This window comes from Pogoniulus pusillus, chromosome 1 (genome assembly GCF_015220805.1).
Source record: "Pogoniulus pusillus isolate bPogPus1 chromosome 1, bPogPus1.pri, whole genome shotgun sequence".
Classification (NCBI taxonomy): Eukaryota; Metazoa; Chordata; class Aves; order Piciformes; family Lybiidae; genus Pogoniulus; species Pogoniulus pusillus.
In genome coordinates this window covers 3,325,978-3,341,991 of record NC_087264.1, presented here as the reverse complement: position 1 = coordinate 3,341,991, position 16,014 = coordinate 3,325,978, and the positions used below count along the sequence as shown (strand labels likewise).

The 16,014-nt window shown below is 45.1% G+C and overlaps 1 protein-coding gene across 1 annotated transcript; it reads right to left on the bottom strand.

Moving 5' to 3' along the window:
• On the bottom strand, nt 1-15,941 carry PSMA3 (proteasome 20S subunit alpha 3). The gene is made up of 11 exons (XM_064150879.1): nt 15,832-15,941; nt 14,231-14,313; nt 12,952-13,075; nt 11,502-11,603; nt 11,299-11,372; nt 10,320-10,392; nt 9,068-9,133; nt 4,817-4,863; nt 1,631-1,698; nt 650-714; nt 1-184 (listed from the first exon to the last, which is right to left on the bottom strand). The coding sequence occupies exons 1-11, from the start codon at nt 15,850-15,852 to the stop codon at nt 140-142; spliced, it is 768 nt and encodes a 255-aa protein (XP_064006949.1). The 5' UTR covers nt 15,853-15,941; the 3' UTR covers nt 1-139.
• Between the last annotated feature and the right edge of the window lie 73 nt (nt 15,942-16,014).

The window sequence follows — 16,014 nt, the reverse complement described above, 5'->3', positions numbered from 1 at the left end:
GAAGGTTAAATGGAAAATTTATTAGTGCAAGTTGGTCACTCAGTTTCTTCCAACAAGTACATAGGTATCCCATGCTGAATACATTATAAACAAACATGTAAATTAAGAACAGCTGGACCTGTCTTGAAGTAACAATATGTTACATGTTGTCATCATCTGATTCATCTTCCTCTTTCAATGACTCCTATAAAAAAAAAGGTTACTTTAAAAAATAAGCAAAAAAAGTTTTCCTGTCAACCTGGCCAAAGCTTTGTGGTTGGCAGGCTTGTTTGTATCCTTAGCAGACAATACCAAGCACCACTCTTATTTCTAGAGAAAACACAAAGCTATTTACTGAAAATTTAAACTTCTCCAGATGGTTATCTTTAAAAACAAGATTCAGTACCTCTCCCACTGACACCATGACAGGAGAGTTAATAGGTTTATTCTGGAAGGAGAAACATGCCACCTGTGCAAGCCCACTGAATTGCACTGCCTTTGACATAAAGAACTAAGCCTTGAGTACACTGTATATGTCACTATTTTCTCCTCTGAATAACACCAGCTAATGCTGAAGTGATGTGTGCTGTAACTTCATTTTCCACCTACTGCTACAGTAGAAGCCTAATCTTCTACATCGGACTAAGATGATACCAAAGTCAGCCCTTACCTTGGCATATTTTTCTGCTTCTTCTCTGATGTCTTTGGGAACAATTTCATGTTTTCCATGGGTTACTGCAAATAAAAAGGCACATCTTAAGGAAAATTCACAGAAATACCATCACACAGAGTGAAGAACAGCCATAGAATCAACCAGGTTGGAAGAGACCTCCAAGATCATCCAGGCCAACCTAGCACCCAGCCCTATCCAGTCAACTAGACCATGGCACTAAGTGCCTCAGCCAGGCTTGGCTTCAACACCTTCAGGCACAGTGACTCCACCACCTCCCTGGGCAGCCCATTCCAATGCCAATCACTCTCTCTGACAACAACTTCCTAACAACATCCAGCCTAGACCTCCCCTGGCACAGCTTGAGACTGTGTCCCCTTCTTCTGTTGCTGCTTCCATGGCAGAAGAGCCCAACCCCACCTGGCTACAACCTCCCTTCAGGTAGCTGGAGACAGCAATGAGGTCACCACTGAGCCTCCTCCAGGCTAAATCCCAGCTCCCTTAGCCTCTCCTCACAGGGCTGTGCTACAGGCCCCTCACCTCACCAGCTTCGTTGCCCTTCTCTGGACACCTTCCAGCACCTCAACATCTTTCTTGAATTGAGGAGCCCAGAACTGGACACAGCACTCAAGGTGTGGCCTGAGCAGTGTTGAGTACAGGGCAGGAATAATCTCCCCTGTCCTACTGGCCACACTGTTCCTGATCCAGGCCAGGGTACCATTGGCTCTCTTGCCCACCTGGGCACACTGCTGCCTCATCTTCGCCTACTATCCACCAATACCCCCAGGTCCCTTTTTTTCTTGGCTGCTCTCAGCCGCTCTGTCCCCAGCCTCTAGTGCTGCTTGGGGTTGTTGTGGCCCAAGTGTAGAACCCTGCACTTGGCCTTGTTCAGTCTGATCCCACTGGCCTCAAAACTGTTTTCCTTTAGTTCCAGACAGGTATCTTTTTCTATTGTTCAGAGAAATTACAAAAATGCATTACTTTCTCCAACCCAGCTGAGTTCCAGCTCAAAAGCTTTATCCTTTACTTCATCGTGTACTATGTAGATTCTGGAAGGAACAGAGAAAGCACAGATTAGAACAGGTTGATGAAGTTGCTAAATACACTTTCTTTCACAGGTTTCTTCTTTTAGTACTCTTCTTATGGCTAAGAGAAACTGCCTCCCCATGCTTTCTCCCCTGACTACACCCACAAAAAAGAAGCCCCATGCAGTATTTTTGAGGCTTGAATGCGAGTGCAACAATACATTAAATGATTGTAACCAAGATGTTCATGTTACCTAAATCAGAAGAAACATTAAGTTTTAACTACTCATAAAGTACCAGGTTGGAAGTAGCCTCAAGGATAACAGGGTCCATATTTTCTTGGCAAAATCATGGTCTAGATCCAGCACCATGCCCAAGTGTGCTGAAGACAACCAGTGCTGGAGACACCACCGCTTCTCTGAGGACATTATTCCAATTGTTCTCATTTAAAAAAAAGTCCTTGTGTCTAACTGGAATCTCCCAAGAGGAACTTGTAAAATGCTGCAGAACTAAGGCTACATCATCATTGCCTGCTTCTGCTAAGTTATCTGTAAGAGAGTCACAGAATGGTGGGAATTGAAAGGGACCCTTGGGAATCATCTAGTCCAATTGCCCTGCTAAAGCAAGGTCACCCAGAGCAGGTTGCCCAGGATCCTGTCCAGGTAGGTTTTGAAAGTCAAGTCTCTAGAAAGGGAGACTCCACAACCTCTCTGGGCACCCTGTTCTAGTGCTCTGGCACCTTTCAACGTTTTTTTCCTTATGTCTATGTAAAATTCTGTGTTCTGATTTGTGCCTGTTGCCTCTGCCCAGTTGGGCACCACTGGAGATTCTGGCCAGCCCCATTCTCTTGCTACCCCTTACATATCAGTCAGCACTGAGAAGTTCCCCTCTCAGGCTGCTTTTCTCCAGGCTAAAGAGTCCCAGGTCTCTCAGCCTTTCCTCATCAGAGAGATGCCCCAGTCTCCTCATCGTCTTTGTAGCCTCCATTGGACTCTCTCCAGTAGTTCCTTGTCTCTCCTGAACTGGGGATTTAGGAGTGTCCTGTATGTCTTCTGTAAATCTTACTTCAGTTTATACTTAAGACTAAATTCCAACAGCACAGAATCATAATCAGAATCAACCAGGTTGGAAGAGACCTCCAAGATCATCCAGTCCAACCTAGCACCCAGCCCTAGCCAGTCATCTAGACCATGTGCATACATCTCCATACAGACTGCCATGCTTTATGGCACACACAATGGTGATCAGAATGTATTCCACCAGTGCTATTACCATACAGGCACTACCATCCAGCCTCAGTCTGTGGATAAAAAGATTGCACTGTAATAGCAATTCTGATGTGACTGCATCATAGTAGTCAGTCTTCAGCTGCAGAGCATGCAAACTGTAACACCTCTGAGTTGAGCCATACACTCAAGAGCAGAACTGACAACCACCTGTGGCTTCACTTGTTGAAAAGATTGTATTCCTCTGTTTCAGAAAGCATGATTAATTAAGTCAAAAGCTGAGAAATACCAGCTATTTCTAGCTAACAGACAGCCTGCAGATGGAAGAGGAAGGAAAGATGCCTTTAGCATCACACTAAGTAGAATCATAGAATTGTCTAGGGTAGGAAAGACCTTTAAGATCACCAATCCAACCATTAACCTCATACTACCAAGTCCACTGCTAAACCATGTCTCTAAGTACTTCCAATTAAAATTTCATGTAAGTATTGTGAAACAAATATGAAGAACAAAGTTAAGGTTTGTGTCCTGGAAAATGATGCTACGTATGTGTGCACTTCTGGCACACTCCTATGACCCTTAGACTGGACTTACTGATGGCTAAGACAGGCCTTTCTATGTGTTGAGCTGGTTACGAGCATTTTGCAAAGTGCACCATTACAAGCTCCAGAAGAAATCATTATTCTGGACTCTTGTTAAAAGAAAGGAGTAAAATCTCTGGCATCACACAAAATGCTACTAAGAGGCTGAGTTTGAGTTGAAAAAACAGAACTACATCTATAGCTGCTAAGTTTTGAGCTGAGGTAGAACTGAAGACCAGAAATCTTTTCATTATTTGAAACTCCATGCCTTATTTATCCTGGTTTAGAACTGCCAGTCCTTGCTAGATTTCAAGAACAGAGATCCCACACATTCTTTCTTCTACCTGCTGCCATGACAGCCTCAGACACAAACTGTAAAATAAGCTCAAGTGCTGCAACACCAATCACAAAAGCAAATTTATTACTTCTTTATAACCTTCTAAGCAAGGTTATAAGACACAAAATGCTGAAGATCACAGTTTGGAAACTGCAGGTTATTAAATCTGTAGCAAGCACAAAATGTGCAGATACCTGCAAGGATACTTGTGTGTGTTTGAAGAAATACTGACAGGTATTTTCAAGATAGTTTATTATTGGCAAATTCACACTACCCAGCAGAAAACTTCTCTTCCTGATATCTTTTTTCCCTTCATCTAGTGCATGACTTAGTGAATGGTACCTTCTTCCCCTGTAAATACACTGTCCTCATGCAAAGTTGTTGGGATATTAGTGACTACATGTGACTATATCTGATGTGTTGTTCTAAACTGAATCAGTCAACAGCAAATACAATATTTCTAGTCTTTCCACGTGGCATCTCAGCTATATACTGATATTCAGATAGGGAATTATACTCTGCTTCTTCCCTAAGCACTTCAGTCTTTTTTAAGCAGATAGGAAGGCTGGGTCAAAGACCTCAGCTCCATTTATGGAGTGCTACTTCACTTCTGAAGCATCAGTTCAATCTGCATTACTGAAGTGCACAACTCCTTCTTCAGAATCAGGACACTGAAGTGTTTCCCCTGTCGTCTGATTTATGTATTTTTAAACCAGTGACTACATTCAGACAGTTTAACCTTTAATCCACTGGTGCTACAAGTTGTATCTATAAAAAGCAACAGATGAGATCAAACCCCCTATTCTTCACATCCTTTGGCATTTTTCAGTACTGAGTAGCACATCTCACAACAGGGGGAAAAACACTAGTAGCTGAGGACTCAGCTAAAAGAAGTGAAACCTGGTACCCAATTTACAATGACCAGCTTCAGTCTGAAGCCTCAGCCAGCTCACCAGGATGGATTTTTGTTGAGTTGGAAAAACAAGGTGGAGACTTACATTTTTGCAACCTCTTTAACGACATCACGGCAGGTCATCTCCTTCATCTGTAGGCAAAAATGACACAGCTGAGTTAAAAATACTGTTTCCAAGTTCCACAAGGCCAGAACACAAGTGGCTGTGCACACACCTAATGAGCATACTGGGTCAGTGGTGAGAAGAGTGTCAAAAGCTAAGACCAGAACCAAATTTATTCACCATGATGAATCTTCAGCCTCCTACATGTCAGTCATTCTTCCAGGGAAGAATTTTACCACTTAAAACACTCTTCTATGGAAACCTCCCCAGAAAAACATTAGCACTATGAAATTCTAACTTATTCTTTGACACTTCATGATCACCTGACATAAAATAGCATGTCCAATATGGGGGAGACACCACATTGCCACAATTGATTCTATGATTCAATACTCATGTTCCTTCTAGGCAGTGCACTAATACTTTTGGTCTTACCACCATTCTTTCTAAGCAGTGCATTAATACTTTTGGTCTTGCCAACATTTAATGTCAGCAAGTTAGACTTCTAAATAATGTCTTAAGAGAATATTGTTCCAATATTAACAACCAACTGCCTGAGCAAGATATCTGCATCTCATTTTGTATTTTCTCACTCTTCTGTTACAGTCTTCTGACAGCTTCACATAGTTTAAAAACAATGTCTTGTGCCAGTTACCATGACATTCTGGTTTTGTAGGTCAGATCTCTTGCCAGTCAACTCTTCAGACTATGAAGCATTGAAATATTATATTAGGTTCCAGAAACACAGTTTACCATCTCGGTCCTATTCTCAAAATGTTTTCAAAACCACAGTTTGGAAACAAGTTTTATGACACTGGTGAAGGAATTAAGGTGACAACAGTCCCTTCTTCATGTTGAGTGTCACTGCACTTTGTAAAGCATGTGCCATAGAAGCAGTGGGACACAAGTACCCACGTCTGCTTAGACAGACATAGAATAATAGAATCAACCAGACTGGAAGAGACCTACCTCCAAGATCATCCAGTCCAACCTGTCACTCAGCCCTAGCCAATCAACCAGACCATGGCACTAAGTGCCTCAGCCAGGCTTGGCTTCAACACCTCCAGGCACTGAGACTCCACCACCTCCCAGGGCAGCCCATTCCACTGCCAATCACTCTCTCTTAACAGCTTCCTCCTAACATCCAGCCTAGACCTCCCCAGGCACAACTGGAGACTGTGTCCCCTTCTTCTGTTGCTGCTTGCCTGGCAGAGGAGCCCAACCCCACCTGGCTACAGCCTCCCTTCAGGGAGTTGTAGCCAGCAATGAGGTCTGCCCTGAACCTCCTCTTCTGCAGGTTGCACACCCCCAGCTCACTCAGCCTCTCCTCACAGAGTTTGTGTTTCAGGCTCCTCACCAGCCTTGTCACCCTTCTCTGGACATGTTCCAGCATCTCATCATCTCTTGACATGCCATCAGTCTCATCCTGAGAAGTTTCTTCAACAAAGACCCATTGTCCCAGCCCTTTTGTTTGTGGCTCTCAATCCATAAACACAGAGAGCACTGGCTGCTGTGTACAAGTATAACTTGTGTCACAAAGATACTTAAATCACTGTGTGTTGATGTATGTAAAGTTAGCCACGAACCAGGAAAACTGAGAGGTCTGCTACTATCACACATTCGCAAGAGAAAACAGAAGTGTGGGGTTTGGCATTTTTTCCATTCCAGGCATTCATTCAGCAGACAGTCAGAGGAAAGGCTCTAACAGTTTATCAGAGGAATTCATTACAATTATGTCCATATACCAGAAAGGCTGTACACTGCATGAAAGGCATTGTAGGTGAGATCCAAGTACTCCCCACAAGACTACAAGCTTTCCCACAGCTGAAAATACCATATAGTTGGCATAACATCATAGAACCATAAAGGTTGGAAAAGACCTATGAAATCACTGGGTTCAACTGTCAACCTAACACTGCCAAGTTCACCACTTGGACTTGGTGGTTTCATGTCCCCAAGTGCCACATCTACATGTTTTTTGAACGCTTTCAGGGATGGTGAGTCCACCATTTCTCTAGGCAGCCTGTTCCAGGGCTTGACCACTCTTCCAGTGAAGAAATGTTTGCTAATACCCAATGTAAACCTCACCCGGTGCAAATTGAGGCTAGTTCCTCTCATCTTACCATAGTGAGCTAAGACCTACTTTCAGGTAGCTGTAGGGAGTGAGGTCTTCCCTCAGCCTTCTTTTCTCCAGACTAAACAACCCCAGTTCCCTCACACACTCATCTTAAGACTTGTGCTCTAGACCCTTCACCAGCTTTTCTGCCCTTCTCTGGACAGGGTTCAGCACCTCATTGTTCTTGTAGCAAGACACCCAAAACTGAACCCAGTATTCAAGCTGGAGCCCAAAATGCAACAGATGTGATCAGTGCAATATTTCCTGCTTGTACCATCAGCTGCACGAGTGTTTTGCATAGTGCATCCCCTCCCCAATACAGTATCTGCTCTGCAGTACCTGCAAGGTGGGTTTAATGTTTTGACTACCTGCTTGCCTCCTACTTTCCACCTGCAATCACCTCTGCCACAGGAACAAACCTTATCTGACAGACTACTGTAGGTGGTATCATCCCACAACAGCTTTTGTACTTCTGCTTCTCTTCCCCATTTCAGTTTTGACAAATCTATCTTGTCAAAGTTAACTCTGAGCTGGAAACCTGCCTAGTCTATGGTTAACAAAAAGTATCAGCATGCAAGATTGGACTTGCTGCACATTGCTGTGACGAGATCATAGGCATTCCTGAAGATGTTGTGCAAACATGGCATTAATAAATGAATGCACTTAGGTCTCAAAGCACACCACTGTTTCCATGTACTCCATTTTACAGGCTCTACTGTGAACTCCAAGCAATGCACATTCTTCTTAGAAACCTTCTGAAAATTCCAACACTGCACAGAAAATTAATCTGGGGGGGTAATTCTATGTTAGCATTAATAGCTTTCTGCCAGTTTGCATACACAGCCTCTGAAATTGTGATTTGCTAGATGCCACAATTCCAGTACTGAGCTCAGATAATCACAGTATCACACAGTATCACAGTATCACCAAGGTTGGAAGAGACCTCACAGATCATCAAGTCCAACCCTTTACCACAGAGCTCAAGGCCAGACCATGGCACCAAGTGCCACATCCAATCCTGCCTTGAACAGCTCCAGGGACGGCGACTCCACCACCTCCCCGGGCAGCCCATTCCAGTGTCCAATGACTCTCTCAGTGAAGAGCTTTCTCCTCACCTCCAGCCTAAATCTCCCCTGGTGTAGCTTGAGGCTGTGTCCTCTCGTTCTGGTGCTGGCCACCTGAGAGAAGAGAGCAACCTCCTCCTGGCTAGAACCTCCCCTCAGGTAGTTGTAGACAGCAATATTCTTCTAATTTGATATTCAAGCATCTGACCAGATTCAAGACTGAATCAAGTCCAGAAATATTGTCATTTTTCCTGTAATTGTTCAGTTCTGCTGCTACAGCACCAGACTCTTACTAAATAAACTCCAAACCTTTCAGTGAACAGCTGTGATGTCCTTCTGTTAACCAAAACCATAAATAAGAGGCTAGCAGAGTATCAAGTATTACTTGAGACAGACCACAAATAGTTTTGTCCCTCATTAATTGTCTCCAATTCCTGGAGTGTCATATTAAAACACAAGAGGAAGAAGGAAATATTTTGAGATTCTAACTTAATTCTACATCAGCTTAAGGCACATTTCCACCTCTTTCAGTCATCTCTCCATAGCCTTAGTTTTGCACAGCCAAACTGTTTGTGTGCAATTTCTTGGTGTGCACCTGTAGCATCTCCTTGTGACACTAAGAAGCTACACTGTTGTGAAAACATGAAACGCTGAACCAAATCACCTTTGTTTTGTATCAATGGTACTTTGATACTTCAGTAGCTGTACTACTACTCTTCACGTTCACAGCACTAAGCCCTTCTTACCAGACAGGCTGTAAGGTTTTCATTCACAAATAAAAGGTTGGTTACTTTTACATTCATTCAATTATGTTGCTCACCGGCACACGTAGGAGTGTGTGTTTATGCTTCCTGTTTGAAGTGTTCACTCCCTACAGATTACCCATTGCCCAAGAGCAGGACTTGAGAAATATTGCTGTGGCAGAGGGTAAAACCTACAAGAAAATATTCCATCTGGTGCTTCTCCTGTTTTTTATATCTTTTGTGCATCCAATATGTAACATAAGAAGAATTTTTTTGTCTTGATACAGCATAATAAACTGTAACATCATACCTGAAGCTTCTCAATCTCTGTTTTTGCAGCCTGCCTGGCTTTACCAATGGCACAGCCCCAGTAACCCTAAAAAGGAAACAAAAATATGCAAATTTAATTACATTTTAAGCCTGTGATGGTTTAGGTGTTACCTGCCCCACACACACTTTGGAAAAATCACCCAGACTAGACTGAGCAGCTCTGGAAATTGAATGAAGCTTTGTATTTATAGCTTAGCACAATATACAAGGAGAGAGTTACAATAGATACAGAAATATACAAGTTAAAAAGTAATACAGACACACAGCAGCCCTTCCAGAAACCAGAGTTCCCAAGAGGGGCTCTCAACCACCCTTCCACCTTCCTCCCACCCCTCTACCTTACCCTAAATCTTGCCTTATGTTTAAAGTAGTTTGGAGGGTTGGCCCGGGGAGTTAGGAAGCAGGTGGATTAGTCACACAGATGGCAGGTTAGACAGAGAAGTTCAGCCCCAGAGAGACAGAGAGCAACTCTGGTATCTATCTGTATGTTCTTATACATCTCAGCAAGCCTATGAGTGAAGCAGACATCACCACTGTTTCCTTCTCACAGCCTAGCACCTAATTCTTCTCACAAAAATACTCTAGCTAGGCTCAAACAAGCACAAAGCCCTCTACAGTTCTTACTGTCCTTTTACATATGATAACCTCTTCTCTACTCACACAGTGAGAAAATACAATAAACCTAGGTTCTATTGTCTCCCAGGACACATTGCCAAATCGTTGAACAGAACCAGCTCACTAGATTCAGTGCTACCACTGCTGACAGAAAATAGAAGTGCTCAAGTAGGTCCTGCAAAAAAATGTATCTGCTCCATTTCATGCAAGAGACAGTTTAAAAATTGTTTCCAGAGTAAGTGGAAGAGCAAACTAGAATTAGAGCCCTCTCTTTTCTGTCTTACCTGAAGTATTTGGTCAATGGAGTATCACTACAAAACTTGCCCTTTTTGACAGCACATGGGACTTTTCATTAGACACAGCCAGATGGAATGAACTCCCAAATTTCTGAGAGACAAGCTTTAAAACTAGTTTCTCAGAGATCATTCTTTTAATACAGGTGTTTAACATGGAGATGAACAAAAGCCATCTCCATTCACAGCAAACAGGGATTCAAGCAGATCATGCCATGCAAGGAGAGAAAAGCACAGTCCTTTTGAAATGACACTTAATATCCTAACTGGGAACTTGTGAAAGGTTGCTTTATGCCAAACCAGAAGTACTTCTGACACACTCACGTATGAAACTCCTGATGGATCAATCATGTACAGTTGTGCACCATCATCCTCATCATAGGACCCCAACATGAAACTGGAAAGATGAAGTTGGAAAACTTCTTCAACACTCACAGAATTAGACAACACCAGCTCATGTTTCCTACAGTCTTCCTGGAGCAAAACCAACTGTCCTACATTCTATTAACCAATTTGTCTGAACAGCTTAGTGTTGTCACGACAGTCCAGCACCTGCAAGCCACCAGAAATATTTTACTCATCTGTAAAAAGGCCTTTGAAGGTCCCTTCCAACCCAAAGCATTCTATGGACTAGACAGGACGTCTCAGTTTATCAGCCCCTTTGTACCAGAACTGTGTAGTAGTTGTAACCTGCTCTTTAGCTACTGATACAATCGGGATGACCCAGAACAAAGTTCTGCTTTTATCGCTCTCACAGACTTAATAGCATCAACTCTTCAGCTTTAAAAATCAGGGACAAACTGGCATCTACACAGAATCACATAATCAACTAGGTTGGAAGAGACCTCCAAGAGCATCCAGCCCAACCTAGCACCCAGCCCTAGGCAGTCAACTAGACCATGGCACTAAGTGCCCCTTCCAGTCTTTTCTTGAACACCTCCAAGGATGGTGACTCCACCACCTCCCATGGCAGCCCATTCCAATGCCAAACTCTGACAACAACTTCCCCCTGCACAACTTGAGACTGTGTCCCCTTGTTCTATTGCTGGTTGCCTGGCAGAAGAGACCAACCCCCACCTGGCTACAACCTCCCTTCAGGCAGAAGCCTGTCATACTGGTACACAAACCTGAAATCTTCACCTGAGGCTTTACACACACTCAGTAAAAAAGAGGAAGAGAATCTGTCTGTAAGATGAATTCCAGGTTACTAATTCCAAGTTTGAAGAAAACAAACAACTTAAATACCTCCAACAACTGTGAAACAAAATATCTTTGCAAATAAGGCTAAGTTTGAAAGACTTACCTACAGCCAAAAGGTCTGACAGCACTGTACAGTGTGTATGCATGTACATACATAGCCACTCTGTCTGCAAGATGCTAGGCAGAAAAGGGGAAAACAAACAAACCAATCTTTATTTACAGAAATAAATAAATCTCAGTAAAATTTAATTGTTCATATCAAGACTAAGAAAAAAAAATCACAGGTGAACAGCACCAGCTTCTTACCTTCAGTGGAATATCATAGCCATAGTTAGATCTAAAGTTAGAAGCCTCTTCTCTAGCTATGTCTGCCAAAGAACGAGCGTCTGCCAGAAGTCCTGCTACTGCCTGGAATGAGAACTGTCATCAGCTAAACCAAACATAACTGTCAATGACTTAAAATAAATGGACAAAAGTTCATTTATGTGACTTAACTGAGGTATTTTCTGAATTCTACATAATGCAAGTGAATTCAATCATCTATCCATTTACTAGCAAGTTCTAAAGATGTCACTGTGATTATATGTTAATGAGGAAACTGGAACACGGAAGTTCCACCTTAAGGAAAAACTTATTCACTGTGAGGGTGACAGAGCACTGGAACAGGCTGCTCAGAGAGGTTGTGGAGTCTCCTCTAGACACTTTCAAAACCCACCTGGGTGCGTCCCTGTGGGGCCTGTCCTATGTGATCCTGTTTTGGCAGGGGGGCTGGACTCTGATCTCCAGAGGTCCCTTCCAACCCCCAACATTCTGTGATTCTATGAATAGAATCTTATTTGTTAATTGGACTTGATGATCTGTGAGGTCTCTTCCAACCCTGATGATACTGTTTTTTAAAAGTACTACTTTAATACCTGTGTTTATGGTTATATTCATGTATAAACTGGAATGCTAAAAACACTAAAGAAATCCTCCTTAGCAGCCTCAAAAAACCTGTTTGCCATTTTTAATTTGGATTTTATTTCTGTAAGCGTGTGCCACCAAGAATAAATTACAAAAAACACTAAAAATCCCACTGGCATTTCTTGGAATAGAATAGAATCAACCAGGTTGGAAGAGACCTCCAACAGCATCCAGCCCAACCTAGTACCCAGCCCTAGACAATCAACCAGACCATGGCACTAAGTGCCTCAGACAGGCTGTGCTTCAACACCTCCAGGCACAGAGACTCCACCACCTCCCTGGGCAGCCCATTCCAATGCCAATCACTCTCTCTGACAACAACTTCCTAACAACATCCAGCCTAGACCTCCCCCACCACAACTTGAGACTGTGTCCCCTTGCTCTGTTGCTGTCTGCCTGGCAGAAGAGTCCAACCCCACCTGGCTACAACCTCCCTTCAGGGAGTTGTAGACAGCAATGAGCTCTGCCCTGAGCCTCCTCTTCTGCAGGCTGCACACCCCCAGCTCCCTCAGCCTCTCCTCACAGGGCTGTGCTCCAGGCCCCTCACCAGCTTTGTCACCCTCCTCTGGACACCTTCCAGCACCTCAACATCTCTCTTGAATTGAGGAGCCTAGAACTGGACACAGCACTCACGGTGTGGCCTGAGCAGTGCTGCATACAGTACCGAGTACTGACTCTGTACACAAACCCACTGTTTTCCTCATGTTCTTACTGATTCTTAGATTCATAGGTTTGTACTTTTGCCAGGATTCCCTTTCAGGTGATCAAAAACTAAAAGGAAAGAGCACCTTACCATTCCGACATGTCGGTCAACGTTGAAGAGCCGTTTATTGGAACCCTCTTCATAAAGCTTGGACAGAACTAGTTTTTCTACTCCAAAGACAACACCATCTTTGCATCTTATCCCAATTGCTGTACTGGAAGACAAAACTAATGTAAGTTTCTCACAGAGAGACACAAGTAAAGTGTAAAGTATGTGATAGAGAATCAACAAAATATAACTAACAATGACTTAATTTTCCCAGAAGTAGGCTTGTTACAACTCCACTTCAGCACAGAGGACAAGGAAAGGGGGATAAAAAAAGCTCACTAAACCCACAAGCATTGTGTTAAACAAAGGAGGAGAGGAGTGTACTAAGTCACTACCCAAATAGTTCTGAACAGACTACATGCAGTGGTAGCACTGGAGCACAGCTGCTGTCTCATCAGAGGGGCAGAGTGACGGTGCTAGTATGAAAGCCTCAGACTGTTTAACCTCTTCTTTGAGTAAATCCAGTTGATCAACTACACTTGGGAGCGTGGTTTAGTGGTGGACTTGGCCTTGCTGGGATAATGTTGGGATTCAAATGGCCTTGAAAGGTGTTTTCCAACTTAACTGATGCTGCAATTCTTTCTCTAAACCTCAAACAGTGCATCATGAGGCATGAATTACCAACCATGTCCCACACAAAATGCTTTCACTGATCCTTATTTGGAAGCATGTGGCCAGTATCAGACTTGTGGGTGATCCAGTCCATGTCTTGCTAATCAATCATCTTGCTTCTGGAGCACAGCTAGGATTTTCACTCTACAGCACACCTTTGCATATACTCAAGGGAAGAGATAGAGAGAAGCTGGTGTAGCTTTTGCAAAACTCAGATGTTCTCAGTTTCTGAAGGAATACAGATGAAGTAGTTTTAAGTGTATGAGGCCCTCAGCATGTCAGCCTTTCAGTGCCTGAATTCACATCAATGAAATGGGCTTTTAGACACTGCTTTGGCAGCTCTACTGCCAAAAGAGCTAAGCACCTTACTCACAAAAACCTGTAATCAGACTTTGCTCCAAAGCACAGATTTAACCTTAACACACAGGTAGGTTCACTGCCTTCCTCTGTATTCTCCACAACCAAACTGTTTCTAGCAAGCAAAAGCGATTATACAACTTTTACAGTTAATCTGAAGCCTCTTCAAATTAACCTAAGGACAGAGTTGCTCAGAAGTTATTTTAACAACATAATTTTATCTGCAATACCATCATACTTGTCCTGTTACAGTGCTTTAAAAGAGGCCAACAACCAGACAGTTGTATCTTACCTACTATTCTCCACAGCTTTCATAGCATATTCAACTTGGAATACTCTGCCATCTGGAGAGAACGTGGAAGCTGACAAGTCGTACTGAAGGAGAAAACACACCACTCAGGAAAAAAAACCCCAGCATTATATCCCAGTATTTCCAGAAGTCACCTATTTGTTTCAAAATGCCTGACCTGCCTGTCATTGGTGGCTTTGAAGTGGCAGAAGCAGGCTGCCCCCTTAGCTAATGTACACAAACAGCAGCAAACGCACACTAACTACAACACTAAGTTGTTGCACCAGTGCTGGATACACCCACACCTCAAATCTCATCAATCCTGACGTTGCACAGGACTGAAATCAGTGTGAGAACTTTATCAGTGCCTTCTAAACTCATTTTACAGGTTTTAAAACCAGAGGCATTTATTAACAGGGGTATGTTTATAATGTTAAGCAGACCACACACAGAAGCAGGTTCACTCTCCACTGACCAAGTACAGGGCTCTGGGCTGGGACCAAAAAGAGCAACAGAGCTCCGTGACCCGCCCCTGAACAAACGCACGGCGCTGCGCTACTCATAGAATCACAGAATCAAGCAGGTTGGAAGAGACCTCCAAGATCATCCAGTCCAACCTAGCAGCCAGCCCTGTCCAGTCAACCAGACCATGGCACTAAGTGCCTCAGCCAGGCTTGGCTTGAAGACCTCCAGGGACGGTGCCTCCACCACCTCCCTGGGCAGCCCATTCCAATGCCAATCACTCTCTCTGCCAACAACTTCCTAACAACATCCAGCCTATACTTTCCCCGGCACAACCTGAGACTGTGTCCCCTTGTTCTATTGCTGGTTGCCTGGGAGAAGAGGCCACCCCCACCTGGCTACAATGTCCCTTCAGGTAGTTGTAGCCAGCAATGAGGTCTGCCCTGAGCCTCCTCTTCTCCAGCCTAAACCACCCCAGCTCCCTCAGCCTCTCCTCATAGGGTTTGGGATGTCACGCTGAGCAGTCCGCACCTGTGGTTCGGCCACTCTCGATGAGCCCTAGGTGACAGCCGGCTCGAGGGCTACCACGGCGGCTGCGGCAGACCCCCACCCGCTTTGGGTACAGAACAAAGCGGCCTCTCCACGGTCGCCACAAGGCCGCTTCAGCGGTGGCAGATCCCTCCGGGCCGGCTTCGCGCCAGCACCACTCGGTCAGGGAATACTGATCCCCGCCCAGGCCGTGCGGCTCTCGGGATGCGGCGGTACAGCCTCTCCGCTGGCTACCTCGGGCCCCCTGCGCAGCTCCGGCCTCCCGCCCCTCATCGTTCTCCGGGCTGCCGGCAGCCGCCCCGCCTCCTGCCTTTGGCTCCCTCGGCCTAACGGGCCGCGGTGACTCAGCAGTGTCTCCGGCCCGAGCCCCGCTGCGGCCAGGCGGCCGAGCCCATAGGCCGCCCGGGCCCCGCCAGCCCCCACCACAGGAACGCGCCGCGGCTGCAGCGAGCGCACCGGGGGGCTCCCGCTTGCCCCGGGCCGTTCCTCGCTCCCCACCAGTACAAACCGGACCCTCACGCTGGCGCTGCACAGCGCAAGGCGAGTTGGCGGCGCTGCCACCCAGAGCCGCCGGGCGCCCGGTCCGCACTCACCCCTGTGCCGATGGAGCTCATGGCGGCGGTGCCCTCACCACAGCCGCACCGAGCCCCTCCCGCCCGGCCGCGCTCACGCTCCGCACGGCCCAACAACGCGCGCGCGCATTGGCTACCACGCCGACCAATCAGCACTAGCCGAAAAGCAATGCGCGCCTCAGCGCGCCCCACGGCGGGGCGGGG